Source organism: Nycticebus coucang, chromosome 9 (genome assembly GCF_027406575.1).
Source record: "Nycticebus coucang isolate mNycCou1 chromosome 9, mNycCou1.pri, whole genome shotgun sequence".
Taxonomy (NCBI): Eukaryota; Metazoa; Chordata; class Mammalia; order Primates; family Lorisidae; genus Nycticebus; species Nycticebus coucang.
This window is the reverse complement of record NC_069788.1, coordinates 117,136,003-117,155,886: the sequence shown is the minus strand read 5'-3', so window position 1 is coordinate 117,155,886 and position 19,884 is coordinate 117,136,003. Positions and strand designations below refer to the sequence as shown.

General features: G+C 46.6%; 1 protein-coding gene across 4 annotated transcripts in view; it reads right to left on the bottom strand.

The window, feature by feature from the left end:
* Nucleotides 1-16,582: 16,582 nt before the first annotated feature.
* Nucleotides 16,583-19,884, bottom strand: part of ACTN1 (actinin alpha 1) — a 117,550-nt gene continuing 114,248 nt past the window's right edge. For all 4 annotated transcript variants that reach the window (XM_053602189.1, XM_053602190.1, XM_053602191.1 and 1 more), the window contains 2 exons: nucleotides 18,923-19,081; nucleotides 16,583-17,294 (listed from right to left, as the gene is read on the bottom strand). In XM_053602189.1, the coding sequence (XP_053458164.1) occupies nucleotides 17,136-17,294; nucleotides 18,923-19,081 (318 nt within the window). In that variant the 3' untranslated portion in view covers nucleotides 16,583-17,135. The remainder of the gene's footprint in view (nucleotides 17,295-18,922; nucleotides 19,082-19,884) is intronic.

Sequence of the window (19,884 nt, the reverse complement as noted above, 5' to 3'; positions counted from 1 at the left end):
ACCCTCTTTCTTCACTACCTGAAATCATAAAATGAGAATTTTGTTCCTAAACCTGGGGTCTTCCATAGGTGCCCAGGTCTCCAGGGGAAGCCGCGGGGCGGTGGGGGGCTGCACTTGAGGGACGGGAGGCAGCCCCTCCCTAGCCCCTCGGCCCCCTCCCCAACGCGGCAGCAGAGACCGTTCTATGCTGGTGAGGACCAGGCTCCCGGGTCCAAACCCGGACTCCCAGGTGAAGTCGCACCCCCAGCAGGTCCTGAGCGAGGTCTGTGTCTTTGTTTGGGTTACCCCCCAAATATCTTCTAGATAATTCCAGCGCCAGTGGTCTGTGTAGGAGGCGCAGGGCACGCAAATGAGGACGAGGTAGTGGGAAGGACCCAAGCCACGCTAGGAGCTGAGCCCGGCGGGCAGATGCTGACGCGCGCCCAGACGGCAGGAGCTGGTGTCCTCACTCATTACCCCCCGGGGCCTGGGGGCTGCTCAGTGGCCTTCTGGAATCTGGGGAGAAGCCCCCAGGCTCAGAGGTGGAAGTTTGCTGAAGCAAAACTGAAAGGTGGGTAGGGTCTGGGTGGGGTAGGGAGGGCAGCTGCCCGGGAGGCTGCCTGCGCCTCTGAAGACTCTGGAGACCGCCGCCCGTCGGCCAGATGGCGGTGCCCTTGATCTGAGCTTGGATCCACCCCTCCCTCCCTCCCTCCCGTGGACATCTGCCATGCTGGCACCAGCCCCTAGAAAAGCCCTTGCCTTCTATGAGTTTTGGGGGCAGGCAAAGACGGCCTCTGTCGCCTGCAATACAAAGGGCTGAAACCCCCACACAGAATCCAGGTGTCTGGGGTAGGGCTGCATCCTCCACTTCCAGGGTGGGCACACGACTGGGGCCAGGCCTGGGACAATGGGCAAACGCGGGTACCCTGGCTGGGGCTGCTATGTTGCACAACTCCAGCAGAGGACGCTCCTTTTTTGAGAGCGTCTCCTCACCAGACTTGCAAGGCAGGGTGAGGATGCTGCGGCACTGGCAGCCACTTTGTCACCTCAGAGGGAGAGGCTTTTGAGAATGGAGCTCAGCTAGAGAATCCAGGTCCTGCTGGCATCATGGGGAAGCCCCTGCCTCAGCCATCTGGGTAGCCATGACCTCTGGACTTTTGAACCAGTAACTTTACCAGCATAGGGTGGGGCTTGTGCCTCTTCTACCCAAAAGGGCACTAATCAGTGCACAGCCTAATAGTTACTGAACATTGCCCACAAATGACTCTGGGTTGGGAATATTCATGAGTTATTATATTTACCATCTCCAGCTGATAAAAGTGACACCAAACATTGTCCCCACCTCCTCTTCTCTCTCCATCCCTCTCCTCCTGCATCTGGGCCCCAACTCAACTGTCCCATACTGAGCTCTGGGCTGTGAGGCAGGAGACCTGGGCTCTCTCTCCCTAGCTCTGCCTCACCCTGACCATGTGACCTACAGCAAGACAACTCATGCTCCCTGGCCTTGGTTTTCTCCTCTGTCAAATGGAAAGGTTGGACTCTATAACCGTGAAGGCCTTTCCACTGCTAACATTCTGTGGACATTCCTCTCTTTGATCTCACACATTTAGCCAGTCACTGAAGCCTGCTGAAGTTGCCTTGGAAATCTCTGACCCATTCCTTCTTCTACGCTCTCTGCTGCCATTATCTTTGTAATGAGTTCCTTTACCATGAGGTCAAAATTTAGAACTAGTAAGAATTTTGAGGTGGAGTCTGGGAGGCCCTCTCCCTCCCCATGACCTTTAGAAAATTCTGATCTTGGCTCAGCGCCTGTGGCTCAAGCAGCTAAGGCCCCAGCCACATACACCTGAGCTGGCGGGTTCGAATCCAGCCCGTGCCCGCCAAACAACAATGATGGCTGCAACCAAAAAATAGCTGGGCGTTGTGGCGGGTGCCTGTAGTTCCAGCTACTTGGGAGGCGGAGACAGGAGACTCGCTTGAGCCCAGGAGTTTGAGGTTGCTGTGAGCTATGATGCCATAGCACTCTACCCAGGGTGAAAGCTTGAGGCTCTGTCTCAAAACAAAAGAAAAAAAAAAAAAAGAAAGAAAGAAAATTCTGATCTTCAGAGTAAGTCCCAAATGAACCTCAACCCCTAATTTTATCAGACCACTTAGTGTCATTGGTTATGTCCTGCCCATTCCCCCCTCCTTGTAAATGGCATGCATTCTCTCATATTGGATAGGACCTGAGTCACAAGTATTCCAACTCACTTGATTGAATTAGAAAGGGGAAATGTGTCACAAGGTATAGGGACATGGCTCGTCTCCCTACAGGCTAGGGCTGACATGTGGCTGGGTCTCTTCTCCATGGTGGGTAGCACTTCCTTCTGCTGTCTTGTGGAAAACCAGCTTTCTGTGCTTCACATTCAGGTTGACAAAAAATGTGGCCACCAATAGCTCTGAGTTTCCAAGAAATTGGCCCACAGTGAGATTAAATTAACTCTTTTAAGCTGCTTTACCACACTGTCAACTCATACTAAGTTTAGAATCTTCTTGGTCTCTTTTCTGTGTAATCTGCCCACATCTTTCCACCTTGGAGTTGGATTTGTTTTTCTTTTCCTCTAGACCCAGTTTCAGGTTTTACAATTATTCCTATGAAAAATGTTATAAGATTACCCCCATCATTATTACCTGTTGAGATCTTTTTAGACCCTAATTCTCTCACTTATTGGCTCCATAATGACTGTGGGTTTGATAAGTCCAATAGGAAAGATGTTGGCCAAAACAGAACTAACAATGGTCCTTACAGTATGCAGAAACTTCCCTGAGAGTTGTCAGGTTCATAAACCAACGCTTTCTGGGCACATTCTCCTACACAGTCACTTATGAGTAAGCTTCAGTGGGGCTCTCCATCCCCCACCTCCATCACCCCCATTATGATTAGAGATTAGAATTTCACAAGGACTTGGTTCCAACCCCAAAGAAGACAGTTAAACAAGCAGAGCCTCTTCAACCTGGAACTGGGCTGGGCCTACGGATTCTTTTATCCTTTTATAAGCATTTAAGTCATCTCTTTTGTTTGTTTAAGACAAAGTCTGACTTTGTTGCCTAGGCTGGTCTTAAACTTCTGTGCTCTGAGGAAAGGGCCAAGGAAGGGGAAGGGAGGGGGGACGTTTTGTTGGAGGGAGGGTAATGGGTGGGGCCATTTCTACGGTGCATCTTAGAATGGGTACAGGCGAAGCTTACTAAAGGCAGAATACAAATGTCTACATACAATAACTAAGAAAATGCCATGAAGGCTACGTTGAACAGTTTGATGAGAATATTTCAGATTGTATATGAAACCAGCACATTGTACCCCTTGATTGCACTAATGTACACAGCTATGATTTAACAACAACAACAAAAAACTTCCGTGCTGAAGCCATCCTCCAACGTCAGCCTCCTGAGAGCTAGTACTACAGGCCATCTTTCTTTCTTTTTTTTTTTGAGACAGAGTCTTGTTCTGTCATCTGGGCTAGAATGCAATGGCATCATAGCTCACTGCAACCTCAAATTCCTGGGCTCAAGTGATTCTTCTGTTTCAGCCACCCAAATAGCTAGGACTATAGGTACCCACCACCACACCTGGCTGATTTTTCTAGTAGAGATGGGGATCTCACTCTTGCTCTAACTGGTCTTCAACCCCTGGCCCCAAGCAACTCCCACCCTGGCCTCCCAGAGTGCTATGATTACAGGCATGAGCCACTGCACCTGGCCTAGGCCATGTTTTAAATAGCATGTTTCCAGAAGCCAACTGCCTCTGATATTAAAGTTTACAAAAATCTCTATTGCATTGTAGGTTGAGAAAGTAGGACTCAAGATTTCTAAGCAAGAAAGTTGATTGGAAATGAAAGCCGCTAGAGAGGACAATGAGAAAAGCTATGTTTAAGAGTGGTTGATTTACATTGCCTTTGGAGCTCTTAGATGGCTGAATTACACACAGTAAGTTTAGGATGAATCTTTTCCTCCTCCATCAAAAATAGAATCCAGAGTTCTTCAGTTCTTTCCCCCTTCCAGAAGCTCTGGTGCTTTTTACTTCTGTATTCCTTTCTAATTCTAATAAAAATCCTATCTTACCACTGATCTGCGGTCCGTGGGTTCATTCTTCAAATCTCCGAGACCAAGGCCCTACTGAAGAGTGAAATTCTGGTATCATATTTGGGGGCTCGTGGTCCGGGATTGAAGATCTGTGGTAAACAATGGGACCACTTACCTCTATCCTGCTTTTCTCTATAGCTATAATAATGGAGACTAATAATTTTGATGCCCGTTGGCCGGTAAATGTGCATAGTGTGGCTGCTGACCTCCAGGTCACAGGAAAGAGGCTGCTGGGGAATGAACTTTCTAATTTCCCTGGGCTCCAAAAGAAAGGAGTGGAAGGGAATGTTAGAAGACTTGAGAGCCTAACGAATAGAAGTAGCTCCCAGAGGTCCTGGGGCACCCAGCAATGGTTCCTACTCCACGGCACAGGAGGGCCTTTGAAAAATCATGCTCTCTCAGCTCTGTCTTCTCTCCTCTTCCATGGTCCCAAACTTTTCCTATTTCTCTCTATAGACCTCTTCTGCTTCTCTCTCTCTCTCTTTGTAGTTTACATGCTTGGTTTGAGCGTTGGTAAAGGATTGCTTTATAGTTAAGTTTGTATGGGCTCATTCTGGTATTTTTCAAATGTTATTAAGTGTGCTTTGGATGTTGTACCTGTGTCATAAGGTCTTTCTTACTGCCTTTCACTGCAGAATTAAATTCAATTGGCTCTCTGTACATTTGAGAAAAAAAACTTAATTATGTTAACAGTTAGAGGCCAAGAAGCTGGCTGCAAACAAAGAGCAAAGTAACTCCTCTATCCAGCTTCTCTGGGTGACCAGGAGCCTACGAACGGAAGCCTGGGGGCAACTCCCCCAGGCAAGACTGGCCCTAAACCCTCAGCTATGGTCCAGTCTCTTGAAAATGAAGAAAGGCAGGAAAAATGACCCCAGCTATTTGATTTTTTCCTGGTCTATTGGCATAAATGGTATAGTTCAAAGCCATTCTGGATTTCTCTAAGACTTCGCCTAGTTGTAGGTGGTTATACTGCAAATTTTAAAGTGTCTCTCAACCCTGAGTTTAATTATTGTTGCCTTTGCAACTTTTGGGGAAAGAAAAGGATGTTGGAAAGCACAGCATTTAAGACCTGCTCATGATAAAAAGCCTATTTTCCTTTGTTACTGGGAATTTAGAAGAAACTTGTAGAAATAATGAAAGGTGGCTCAGCGCCTGTAGCACAGTGGTTACGGCGCCAGCCACATACACCGAGGCTGGCAGGTTCCAACCCAGCCCGGACAAGCTAAACAACAATGACAACTGCAACTAAAAAGTAGCCAGGTGTTGTGGCAGGTGCCTGTAGTCCCAGCTACTTGGGAGGCAAGAGAATCGCTTAAGCCCAAGAGTTCAAGATTGCTGCGAGCTGTAACACCATGGCACTCTACCAAGGGCAACACAGTGAGACTCTGTCTAAAAAAAAAAGAAATAATGAAAGGTTAAATGTGCAAACACTGCACAGCCCTTTTCTCCAGGGCAGAGCTCATCCCCTCTTTGCTTAATACTCTGGAGCAGGCGCAGAAAGGGGCAGAACTTGCATCAGGTGGGACCAGGCTCCCTGATATCTGATTTCTTGGGCTGTGCTGCCAGCAAGTAATAAGCCCAGGAGAACCAGCAGGTACCAAGTGCTACATTGGTAAGGGTGGCTAATTCCAGATAAGCGCAGGGCCTGAGGAGGCCACTCCCCTCTGGTACTCTTCCCCAAGCATTGGAAGGATGCTTCCTTTTGTTTGGCCGGAAGGCTTCTTGGATTGGTCAGAGGACTCTTTGACAACCCAGGAATACAGGGTGGGATTGATTAATATGCTGGATGTTTGTTCTTTCCCACAGATGGGTAATGTTCTCTCTCTTAGAACAGCCAGGTAACAAGTTCTCTTGCCAAGAGAACTGTCATCAGGTGGAACCAGGCTCCTGGATACTTGATATTTCCGCCTGTGCTGCCGGGACACGCTGGGCTGTATTCTGAAACACTGGGACATGTTTGATCCCCAATGAAAAAAGAATGTATGGTTTTCTTCTGCACCCAGGCCTGGCTTCAGTATCAACTGTCCACTGGTGAACAATGGCCCCCAGAGGGTCCTTTAAATTACGATGCCATTTTCAGTTAGATACTTTTTGGAAACAAGAAGAAAAGTGGTCTGAAGTGCCATATGTGCAAGCTTTCTTCTTCCTCAGGGACAACCCAGGACCGTGTTAAAACCTGTCAGACAGACTCAGCTCTCCTGGCTGTAGTGACTTCCCCAAATAGTCAGGGATTCCCGAGAGAGATGCTGTCACCACTTAGTTCAAACGAACATCTACTTCTCCCACACCTTCCTCCGTGCATTCCGAAAACCCCAGGAGGGATGCTGCCCCAAGAGTTCTTTCTGATCCTACTGGGACCCCTAGAAGGCAACCATATCCATCCTTCTGTCCCTTAGTGGAAACTGCCGGTGGTGAAAGGGGAAGTGCGCGAGTATACACTCCATTTTCTCTGGCAGATTCGAAGCAAATTAAGGTTGATTTGGGAAAATTTGCTGACGACCCTGACAAGTACATAGATGTTCTCCAGAGGTTAGAACAAAGCTTTGACCTCTCCTAGAGAGACGTAATGCTACTACTAGATCAAACTTTAACTTTTAATGAGAAAAATGAAGTCTTAGTTGAAGCTAGAAAGTGGGGTGATTTGTGGTTCATGTCCAATACTGATGGCAGTATGTTTCCTGAGGACAGGGACAGATACCCCATGGGAAGGCAGGCAGTTCCCTTTAAGGATCCTGAATGGGACCCTGAGAAACAAGGTGACTGGTGGCATAAACATTTTCTAACATGTATCCTGGAAGGTTTACATTGATCCAAGATAAAAACCTATGAACTTAAAAACCTAAGTTGTCTACTATTTACCAGGAGCAAAATGAGAGTCCCTTAGCCTTTCTTGAGAGGCTTAGGGAGGCGATGAGAAAACACACCCAGTTAACACCCGACTCCTTAGAGGGCCAAAATATTTTAAAAGATAAACTTATCATGCAGGCGGTCCCAGACATTCAAAGAAAACTCCAGAAATTGGCTCTAGGCCCAGATCATAACCTGGAGAATCTTCTTAAAATGTCCACTGTGGTCTTTTTTAATTGAGATCAGGAGGAAGAGAGGGAAAAAGAGAGAAGGGATAAAAAAAGAATGACAGCTCTAGTAATGGCACTCCAACAAACAGCCACCATTCAGGGGCAGAGGGAAGCCAGAGGAGCTAAGAACAAGTGTTTCCAATGTGGTCAGACTGGCCACTTCAGGAAAGACTGCCTCTAGCAGAACTGCCTATCAGGCAAGCCACCAGGCCCCTGTCCAGAGTGTAAGGGTGATCAATGGAGGGTAGCCTGTCCCCAGAGGCGAAGGCCTCCTGGGTCAGTGATCCCATCAGCATCCAAATTGGAGTGAGGGTGCCTGGGGCAGATTGTCATGGCTCCAGCTTGTATCATCACCCCTCAAGAGCCCCGGGTTTGCCATACAGTGGAGGGCCAGGAGACAGAATTTCTTCTGGAAAGTGGAGCAACCTTTTCTGTACTCCTCTGTAACCCTGGTCTTTTATCCCCCAAATCTGTACACAGCAGGTGTCTGGAAAGCCAGTTACAAATTTCTCTCAGCCTTTAAGCTGCAATTAGGGTGACTGGCTGTTCTCTCACACCTTCTTAATCATGCCTGAAAGTCCTGCCCCCCTTCTGGGGAGGGACATACCAACTAAAACGGGAACAACTATTGACATGAATAAGGGACAGGAATCTATACTATACTTTCCCTTATTAGAGACAAAAATCAACCCAGAAGTGTGGGCTACCAAGGGACAGGTGGGAAGAGCAAAATAAAATTCCCAATACCTTTTTGCTTTTGAAGACCCCTCTGACTCTTAACACTCAGCTCACGTGGACTGTGTTACCCCAGGGATTTAGGGACAGCCCTCACTTGTTTGGACAAGCCCTAGCCAAAGACCTGAGTCATTTTTCATATCCTACAAACGACTCTTATTTAGTATGTAGATGACATTCTTTTGGGAGCACCAGATGCACAGGAATGTCACAAAGCTACCCAAGCTCTATTAAACTTTCTAGCTTATTGTGGGTACAAAGTTTCCAAGGCTAAAGAGCAATTATGTGTACCTGAAGTTCACTATTCAGGTCTCCAGTTTTCACAAAGGAAGAGAGCCTTGGGCAAAGAAAGAATAAGACCAACATTGGTTCACCCTAAACTTCAAACTCTCAAACAGCTAAGGCTTCTTAGGAATTACAGGTTTTTACAGATTCTGGAAAGCCGCCATGGCACAATGAAGGTGAAGGCCAGCGCTCTCCCCAGCTGAGGGGGGATCCCGAGGCCTCTCTAGTCTTCCCTCTAATTCATCTAACCCCAACTTGGGAAGGTCTCTTTTCTGTTATCTTGTCTTTTATAGCTGTTAAGTTATAGTAATAGATTCCTGGATAGTTTTCTCTCAAAATCAACCCCCTCCTCTCACTTTCTAACCTTGCCTTTTAATGTACTAATCAGATTTATGTCTTTCAGAGATAATATCATCAAATCACAGTGAAAAGGGTCCAGCCCAGACCTGACTCTATTGCAGACTCCTGGATCACTGCTCATCTGAAGAGACCCTAACTATCCCCTTCTGTTGATATGGGGTTCCCTCATTCCAGCCTGAGCAAGGGACCCTAATTTTCTGGGCCTGGGCAATTTCATGAAGAGAATACATTAACATTTCACCCCAAGCTAAAAGAATCAACCTAAATTTCCATTTACTGTGAACCCTGGATCAACCTCCTTTGAGGAACCTCTAACTGCTTCCCCATATCACCATCCATTTTCAGCAGGAAGCAGTTTAGAGCAGTCAGTACCCCTTTTCCCTAACAACAGTTAGAGCTTCTATTCAGAGAGGGAGGATTGGTACAGGATTCCACCACTCAGGGCTAGACAGGGAGCCCCCCATTCTCTAGGCCCAGGTGAGCTCAGAGGTCAGACCCCCATTTCCAGGCACAAGCAAGATCATGAACAAAGCAGCCTGTGATGGTTTTTTTGGTGGTTCTACCTTGGGTAAGAGCACCACCCAAATCCCTTCTCAGGGACAAAGACTGTAAAGGACCAACTGCCAGCCACGTGTAATCCTCTAGACCTAAGACCCCTAGATAAAAGAGCCCATATGGAGGCTCCCGAGAGAGTTCTTCAGTTCTTTCCCTTTCCAGCAACTCTGGTGTTTTTTACTTCTTCTGTATTCCTTTCTAATGTCTAATAAAAGTCCTACCTTACCACTGGGGAAAAAAATAGAATCCAGAAGACTTTGACAGATAATCTGTTCCATAGGTTATATTTTACTAAATCTCAGATTAGATCAGATTTATAGATGCTCCATTATTTAATGAGCTATCAAGAAAAAACTAACACGATGCTTTTATTCAGAATTTTATTATGTACTTTATGTGCTCATCTATGTACATATTGAAAAAGCTTATTTAGGGCGGTGCCTGTGGCTCAGTGAGCAGGGCGCTGGCCCCATATACTGAGGGTGGAGGGTTCGAACCCAGCCCCCAGCCAAATTGCAACAAAAAATAGCCGGGTGCTGTGGTAGGTGCCTGTAGTCCCAGCTACTTGGGAGGCTGAGGCAAGAGAATTGCCTAAGCCCAGGAAGTTTGAGGTTGCTGTGAGCTGTGACATCATGGCACTCTACCCAGGGCAATAAAGTGAGACTTTGTCTCAAAATAAATAAACAAATAAAGCTCATTTAAGCTTAGGTAGACATTTTGATCATGTACGTAGATAAAAAGGATACGTGAAGGAAAAAAATTGTGAAAACTTCATCCAATGCAGAGGCCCATTCTTCTGAATTCCATGTCTGAGCTTTTAAGTTGCACCATTGTCTGCTGTGCCATCAACAGAACTGGTAATGCAGCATTTCTTGAGAGAGTCCTACTAGCATCACCACCAGGATTCCTCCCGGGTATATCCATTATGAAAATTGTTATACTTGATTTTACCAGAAGATGCTAATGGAGGTTTTTGAGGCAACAGGTAGGATTCACATTTCTGTCTCCAAGTATGTTAGCAATAACACTAAATTGTGATTGCTACCTGGCCCACAGTAATTGTAACACACCATTAATTCTAAAGTGAGATCAATTGTAAGCTGCACACCAGTTTCAGAGATATTAAAATGTGAAAATGAGGGGGCGGTGGCTGTGGCTCAAAGGAATAGGGCGCCGGCCCCATAAGCTGGAGGTGGCGGGTTCAAACCCAGCCCCAGCCAAAAACTGCAAAAAAAGAAAAAAAAATGTGAAAACAAGGTAGTTCTTACAAGGCCACCTTTTGGATAATCCCAAAGGTGATACCCAACCTATACCACGAGCAATGGGCCCAGTCTTTTTTTTTTTTTTTGCAGTTTTTGGCCGGGGCTGGGTTTGAACCTGCCACCTCCAGCATATGGGGCAGGCGCCCTACTCCTTTGAGCCACAGGCGCTGCCCCAATGGGCCCAGTCTTATCCACTGACAAGCATCACTGTATCAGAACAGGCAGGACCACGTGGGTCCTGGAAATCTGGACTGGGATGATTGTTTTGTGTAGAGGATATGTCAATACTGGGCACTGTGCAATTGTCCTCTGCCACCACAAGGAGTCACAGGCACAGAAAGCTGGGCTGCAGGAAGAGGAATGAAGCCAACACACAGGGAGGGGCCAAGATAAACTGGGGAGAAAGCAGAAACTCAGCTTCCTCAGCGCTTTCCAGCTCCTGTGGCTGTTCCCTAATCACAGAGGTCCATTTTGCATGTAATATAACAATCACAAGTTCCAGAGATTAGGATATGAACGTCTTAGGTGGGGGCACCATTATTTGGCCTACCATGGTGTGCAAAGACTGAAAGATGGCTCTCTTTAATGGTACTTTTTAAAGAATCTCTTAAATAGCATAAAAACAACAAAACACAAGTGCCTTTCTCCCCCTTACTACAGGGTTTCACTATGTCACTTGGGCTGGAGTGCAGTGGCAATCATAGAACACTGTGGCTTTAAACTGCTCAGCTCAAATGATCCTCCCATCTCAGTCTCACAAATAACTGGAGATGTAGGCACAAACCATCATGCTCAGCTACAGCTGATTTTTTTAAAGACTGCAGTAACAATACTCACTGCCACTTACTAAAAGCCTACTATGATTGGGAACAGTGGCTCATGCCTGTAATCCTAGCACTCTGGGAGGCTGAAGCAGGCGGATTGCTTGAGACCAGCCTGAGCAAGAGCAAGACCCTGTCTCTTAAAAAAAAAAAAAAAATAGGGCGGCGCCTGTGGCTCAGTGAGCAGGGCGCCGGCCACATATACTGAGGGTGGCGGGTTCAAACCCGTCCCCGGCCAAACTGCAACAAAAAAAAAATAGCTGGGTATTGTAGCGGGTGCCTGTAGTCCCAGCTACTCTGGAGGCTGAGGCAGGAGAATCGCCTAAGCCCAGGAGTTGGAGGTTGCTGTGAGCTGTGTGAGGCCACGGCACTCTACCGAGGGCAATAAAGTGAAATTCTGTCTCTACAAAAAAAAAAAAAAAAATAGCCCAGCATTGAGGCTGAGGCAAGAGAATCACTTGAGCCCAAGAGTTTTGAGTTGCTGTTACTGTGAGCTATGTCATGCACTCTACCAAGGGTGAAAAAACAAGACTCTGTCCCCAAAAAAAAAAAAAAAAAAAGCCTACTATGTTGTTAGGGAGAGAAGGAAAGTAGCATAATCAACCCATTTGAGAAGGTCATTTGTTCAAGGTAACCTAGCTGGCAAATGGCAGGCAGACTTGAGCCCACTTCCTTGTTAGGCACTAAAGTTGAAAGAGGTCATATTTCTTTCTTTTTATTTTCAGACAGAGTCTCACTATGTCACCCTTGGTAGAGTGCCGTGGCATCACAGCTCACAGCAACCTCAAACTCTTGGGCTTCAACGCCCAACCTCAAACTTGCCTCAGCCTCCCAAGTAGCTGGGACTACAGGCGCCTCCACAATGCCCAACTATTTTTTGGTTGTAGTTGTCATTGTTGTTTGGCAGGCCTGGGCTGGATTCAAACCCACCAGCCTGGGTGTATGTGGCTGGCACCCTAGCCACTGAGCTATGGGCGCCGAGCCAAGAGGTTGTATTTCTAGCCAGCCATTGTGGCGGGTGCCTTTGGTCCCAGCTATTTGGGAGACTGAGGCAAGAGATTCACTTAAGCCCAGAGTTTGAGGTTGCTGTGAGCTGTGACGCCATGGCACTCTTCCAAGGGCGACATAGTGAGACTTTGTCTCAAAAAAAAAAAAAAAGGGGGAGAGATCATATTTCTTCCCTTGGTGACAAAGGCAAAGCCTCGTCTAAGACCATGTTTGTGTCACAGTGCTTTGGAGCCTTGGATTCAGAGGCACTCCACATTGCACCAGGAGGCCTGGCATAAGCCAAAGAACTGGCAAAACCTCTAATCTATCCTCACCACTTCAGAAGATCTAATTTGTTCTTTGTCCTGCTAACTCAGCCAGGTGACTGTACTTTTGGGGCACTGACCCTGGGTCCACGGGACAGCTCTGAGCAGGTTCACTGATGGAAGAAACAGCAGCTACGTCACACTCCTGTGACAGATTTGGTGCTCAGATAGTCATGAGGATCTTGTTAGGGGATTGACAGGCCAGAAGGAAGAGCTGTTTTCCTGATTGGCCTCCATGAGGCTGGCAACAACGTACCTAAAGAGATATGGGCAGAGGAGGGTAAAAACACAAAAGAAATGCATCGTCCGTATGAGCAGGAAACAGATGCAGTGAATTTATCCCACTGGTGCAGGAACAGTTAATTGCCACCTGAGTGAGAGTGGAGGATTCCATGTACGCAAACATTTAAAGTAAGCTGGAATCACTGGGCAAAAGTGGGCAAAAGTGAAATTCAATGGATGCCCAAGGGGCAAGTGGTGCAGTGGGTTGCAAAACAAATGCCAGATGAAAAGGCATGGTGGGGCGGCGCCTGTGGCTCAAGGAGTAGGGCGCCGGTCCCATATGCCAGAGGTGGCAGGTTCTAAACCTAGCCCCAGCCAAAAACCAAAAAAAAAGAGGCATGGTGATCCTGCCACCAGAGTAGACAGTGTCTTTTAGACACCACCTGTGCTTTGCATGGAATCACACTTTATTGTGTGTTGTGGTTCAGAATCTCCAAGTGACATATCACAATAACTCTTTGACCCCCAAACCCAACCAAACAACAGCAACGAGTAGTAAGCAACTTTAAATCTATTTAAAAGTAAATTAAGATGAAGTAAATCAAACTCTTAGTACTAATACATTAGTGGTATTCAGCAGTTTTGTACCCATCATGACAACCTGCAGATTAAAGTGCTTGCACATGTATGAGAATCTGGTGTACATTCGTTTTGTGGGTTTTTTTTCTGACCACCTATCCAAAAGTTTTATATAGCTTTGTAGTTTTACTCTGCAATGCGTAATTGAGACATACGATTTTAATTTTGGAGCATAAAGGAACTGTTAGTAAACAGCATTGGCTGCTCGAAGGAACTTGATTTACTCTATTTATAATAGCTCCTATTATCTTGTGCTGAGCAAGACTTTGCTGTGTGTATTTAACATGCCTGGTCAGGAATTTGATTAAGGATGGTTTAAAATGCTTAAAGAAATTTAATGAAGTTTGCAAACAGGGCTAATTGGGGGTATTTAATCTGTTAAATGTATGAATAAATAATGGAGAAGCAAGAGTGTTTTTATTCTTTTTTTTTTAGAGACAGAGTCTCACTTTTATGGCCCTCGGTAGAGTGCCGTGGCCTCACACAGCTCACAGCAACCTCCAACTCCTGGGCTTAAGCGATTCTCCTGCCTCAGCCTCCCGAGCAGCTGGGACTACAGGCGCCCGCCACAACGCCCAGCTATTTTTTGGTTGCAGTTTTGGCCGGGTCCAGGTTTGAACCCACCACCCTCGGTATATGGGGCCGGCACCCTACCAACTGAGCCACAGGCGCCGCCCAAGAGTGTTTTTATTCTTACAGAAGAGATTACATTATCGGTATAAAAAGATGTGTATGATGATCTTTTTTTTTTTTTTGAGACAGGGTCTCACTATGTCGGCCTCAGTAGAGTGCCGTGGCATCAGAACTCAGAGCAACCTCAAACTAGTGGGCTTAAGCGATTCTCTTGCCACAGCCTCCCAAGTAGCTGGGACTATAGGCACCCACCACAACACCCGGCTATTTTTTTGTTGCAGTTGTCATTGTTATTTAGCTGGCCTGGGCCAGGTTCAAACCCACCCGCCTGGATGTATGTGGCTGACACTGTAACCACTGTGCGACAGGTGCTGAGCCTGTATGATCATCTTAAAAGCTTAAGAACTTAGATTTTTAAAATCTTAACCTTTTTGCACAAGACTATGAGGAAAGGGCCAAGGAAGGGGAAGGGAGGGGGGAGGTTAGGGTGAAGGGAGGGTAATGGGTGGGGCCACACCTACAGCACATCTTAGAATGGGTACAGGCAAAGCTTACTAAAGGCAGAATACAAATGTCTACAATAACTAAGAAAATGCCATGAAGGCCAAATGCCAAAAATGTCTACAATAACTAAGAAAATGCCATGAAGGCTACGTTGAACAATTTGATGAGAATATTTCAGATTGTATATGAAACCAGCACATTGTACCCCTTGATTGCACTAATGTACACAGCTATGAAAATTAATTTATAGAATAATTTTATTCAAATGACTTACACATCTTTTAAAACTTGAGTGTTGATCCAGATGCTGATTGATTAGACCTCTGGAAATTGAGGCATTAAAGTGCTTGCACCCTGGGTTAGACTTCCAGGTAAACAGCTACAAGTGTGTTGGCTTCTCTCAAAAGACTGACTTTCTGGAGACCAAGCTCTGGCCTTGTTCCATGGTTTGTCCCACAAAGATTCTGCCACAGTAGACCCACACTTGAGAATTAATTGCAATTTTTACCAGCCAGTGGAAAAATCTACAGGGACATTTTCAAAAGTAAATACCAAACACTTAAGCCTTTCTCCCTAGCAGCTCTCCTGTTTGTACCCTCTTCCCATGGCTACGGATATTCCAGAAACTCACTGAACTACTACCTAGGCAAGAGGGCCTCACACTGAAGCTGTTGCCTGTGGTCCCAGGCCAATTAATTCCAATTTAGTCTTGGTTCCCTTAAATGGAGGGACATAATTCATGTTAAGCATTCTATTTTTAAGAAATCCCTCAACCGGGTGGTGCTTGTGGCTCAAGGAGTAGGGTGCCAGCCCCATATATCGGGGGTGGCGGGTTTAAGCCTAGCCCCGGCCAAAACTGCAAAAAAAAAAAAAAAAAAAAAAAGGAAGAATAAATGAGAATATTTAAATAAACAGTCCCAAGAATAAAAATGAATATATAAAAAAAAAAAAGAAATCCCTCAACCAAATCACACTCAAGTCTCTTGAAATTTAAGATTACTCACAGCTATGTTTATATGTACTAATGCCCTATGAGCTCTATGTCATAGCATTGACTTTACAATAGCGCCATTTTCCCCATTTAATAGATCAGGGAACTGTAGTGCACATGTTTCCCCTTTTGGAAAGGGTAGTCATGGATTTGAACTCTGGCAGTCAGCTCTATGTCATAGCATTGACTTTACAATAGCACCATTTTCCCCATTTAATAGATCAGGGAACTGTAGTGCACGTTTCCCCTTTTGGAAAGGGTAGTCACGGATTTGAACTCTGGCAGTCTGATTCCACAGACCCAACTCCCCATAACTACTATTCCAAACTATATTAACTCCTAACTAAACACAGCCATAACTTGAACATCATAGGTCTATGACTTCTGTGACGCACGGTACTATTAATAGTTTTTATCGCCCTGCATTTTGAATAGAAGATAGTTGCAGGGAGATAGGTGAGGTGCTAGAGCAGGGCCCACAAATCACCTGGGGATCTTGTTAAAATGAAGATTCTGATTCAGTATTCTGGGATAGGATCCGGGATTGTGCATTTCCAACAAGCTCCCAGGTGATGCTGGACAGCTGCTCTCTCTGGGACATTTTGAGTAGCAAGGAATGAGATGACTCAGACAATTCAAGCTGTTCCCTACAGCAAAAATAAAAGGAGTTAGGGACATACAGATGTCACAGAGCTGCTTGATGCTGTGGAAAACAAAGGAACATAGGGCTTATCCCCAAAAAGTCCATTATACACGCATGACCTTAGGTCCAATGCATAGGAGAGCTGTGAGGAAATCACCTTTTCCTTTCTAATATGAAGACTGAATACATAGCAGGGTCAAAAACACATTAGGGGTAGGTACAGGTGCCCACCTTCACCCCACAAACTTCCAGAAAACAGCAAGTAAGGAGCAAAGAACTGTCCTCCCAGCATTGTCGTTTTAATAGTCTGTGCAAGCAATATCCAAGTTGTTCCTATTTTTAATAGGCAATACTAATTTAAGTGTGTGCTGACAAAGAGGTTAATCATACCTCCAAAGGACTTAAAAATGAAAAGCCACATAAATTCTCTTCCTTAAAAAAAGAGCCATTTCAAAAGATTTTCTTTAATATCATAAAATATTTTCATGGACAAGTGAGCTAGCAAACAGACATGCACCAATGTGCCTTTTGACAAGCGTACCCCCTACCCCGACTCCCAAACCAATGTGGACATGAGATTGGAGAAATGAATACAGCAGATGGAACGGATAGAAGAAAAAAAAAATCAGTAAAAGGAATGGAATATAACTTTGTACTTGCTTATTTTACTATGTCACAACAAAACACGACATTTTGGTGCAAACAGTTAATTTTTCCTCTTTTCCATTTAAGTCTGGTGGAGAAAAAAATACTTTTTCTATAATAAAATATGTAGTTTTTGGTTTTTAACTTTTTTAACGTAATTTTTTTTTTCTTTTTTGCAGAAAATAATTTTGTAAACTGTCACTTCGCGGGCAGGGAGGCTCGATGCCACGTGGGCCTCAGCTCGCCCTGCGGAGGCTGAGAGCTGAAACCAAACCCAGGCAGGAGACTGGGGACAGTGGAGGGCGCAAGGCGGGGCGCGGCATACAGGGGCGAGGGCGGCCGGGCAGGCGGGCTAGAGGTCACTCTCGCCGTACAGCGCCGTGGAGAAGGACATGTAGTCCAGAGCACCCGGCACGGCATCGGGGCCGGTGTAGGGGGCCATTCGCGCGATGCAGTACTCGGCCTGGTCGGGCGGCAACTCCCGGCGAAGCTCGTCCACCGTTATGTAGTTCTGCGGAGAGAGCGCGGTCAGGGCGGCCGCAAAGCCTGGCAGCCGTAAAGGAGCGCGGTAGAGCTGCAAAGCCCAGTGGCTCCTTGCGACAGCCCGTTTCGTCCTTAGGTGAGTATTCACACATCCACGTGTATGTGTATATACAGCGTATCTTAAAAATCAACTCACTTGTCCACTTAAGTACTTACTTTAAGCTTTTTCCAAGTTAATTCAATGTGCTAATGACACCTAAAATCTACTCAGGCGTCACACTAGTCTGCAATCACCTCGTGCTGGAACAACAGCAGACACTCTGGGGGAACTTAAGAGAATCCTGGTGGGGCCTCACACCCACTGCTGTGGGACTCGGCCACAGGGTCTGATTGTAATGGCCTTCCAGGATTGGGCATCACTGCTACAGACAGCATCCAAAATCTGGCCAGGCTTTCTGGCCCACATTTGTAAAACTGGGTCTTGTCTCACCCTAGCGGCTCACAGACGGGAGCTCTGCCTCCTTGCTCTTGTTTGGGCTTGCCCACCATAGGTGGTGGAAGCTGCTGCTTCTCAGGAGCTTGAGGGTTCAGGGAAGCTCACTCAGGATCTCTGACTCACCAGGTCAGCCCCTGGGCCCTTGTCCTACCTCTGCCAGAATCCCCTAGAAAACAGCCTGTGGGTAGGTAGGGCTGTCACCTTCAACCCAAAAGTCAGGAGACCAGAATCCCATCTGGGCCTTAGTCTTCCTCCTCTACAAAATTAGTTACTTTAACTATATGGTCTGATCCTTCCAGCTCTAAGGTGCTTGGACTCAAATGAGAGTATCCTTGAACTTAAATCAGACCTTTAAGGGACCTCTTTGTATGTTCTGCCTTTATTCCCTTACAGATGAAGACATTTCAGAAATTATACTCCCCTTTGGCTTTTGCTCTCATACCTGAATGTCTTCAGTTCTGAAGGATGACAAAAGAATTACCCTGTAAACTTTACAGAAAGGAAACCCAGCTCCCAGTCACTCTTGCCCCAATTTCCTCTAGATGCTCTTTTGAATCTTTTTATAACATTAGAGAAAGCAGCTCCCTGGGCTAGAGCTGGTTGTGGGTCTGAGGGACATCCATATCTCCCAATGACTGTCTCAGACAGCTGAGACTTGGCCTCCATAGATACAGTATCCCTTCTGTTTTCCATTGCCAGCTGACGCACTGCACTTGGGAGATTTGGAACCCCAAATGTACCCCTGCTCAGCATAGAAAAATGAGACATGTTTCCCATAGTCCCTCTGCCTGCTGCACCATGTCCGTGTCTGTGCAAGGGTGATTCCCAGGGTTTCTTGGATGGACTTCCACAATCCAATCACACACCCACACCACTCTACTGCCTCTGCCACCTGTCATTTCATCACAACTATGAATGAGTCCCTCACTGGTGTGCAGTGCCCCTGGCAGGGGATTCCCTTAAGCTGATACTGTGTCCTGGTACCTTAACTGAGCTCAAGGCATTACAGAAATGGGTGGATGTGAACAGCAGTGAGAGGTGCCCTAGGCCCCTGGGAGGATGAGCAGTTGAGGAGCTCACGTCCCAGCCCTCCCACTCTGGATCAGAGTCCAGACAGTGCTCGCTGTCCCAGCATGATGCCCACACCCCAGGAGACCCACCTTATCCCCAGCCAGGATCTTGAAGGAGGCCATGACCTGGTCTGCCGTATCTGTGTCAGCTGTCTCACGGGACATGAAGTCGATGAAGGCCTGGAATGTCACTACCCCCAGGCGGTTGGGGTCCACAATGCTCATGATGCGGGCAAATTCTGCCTCTCCCTGGAGGGAACAGCCAACCCCAAGCCTGTCAGCCCATGGCCCACTGGGAATATCTCATATGGACCTGAAGACCCTGGGACTCAGACAGCCTATCTCTGGAAGAGGAGGGCACAGCAGCCCTCTGACCTAACTGGGGCTATCCTGAGGGTGTGACAGGGACACAACACCCAACAGTGGAGACCCAGCTCAGAGTTACCTACTCTCTACAGATGCCTGGGTTCCCCACAGATCAAATAATAACGCCAATAATAATTATAATGGCAACAACAATAATAATGGCTGACACCTACTGTATGCCAGACATTATTTTAAGTGCTTTATATATTTTAATTCATTTAATTCAAACCACCACTATATGAAGTAGGGATCTTATTTTCATGGCACACACAAGAAATCTTAGCCCCAGACAGGCTAAGTGACTTGCCCAGGGTCACACAGCCAGTAAGCAATAGAGTTGGGATTTGACCCCAGGCAGTCTGGCTCTAGAATATGTTTTCTCCCCACTGCACTATATTTCCTACATGCCAGACATGTGCCCAGCACTTATGTAAGTTCCTTCAATTAACCCTTGAACAGTCCTGCAGGGTGCCCCTCACTTTATCTGAGGCCACAAGCTGGTGACAGCGGCCTGGGATTTACTCCCGCTTGTGTCTAGCCCCAAGCCCCTGACCTGCGCTGGGCTGGGCAGCCTGTAGGCTCTGCACCTGGCACATGGCCTGCTCAGAAACTTTGCTTGAGTGGGAGCAGACCAAAGTCAGGGTGGCCTGGGACAACTGCAAAGCTGTACAGGCCTGGCCAAAGCC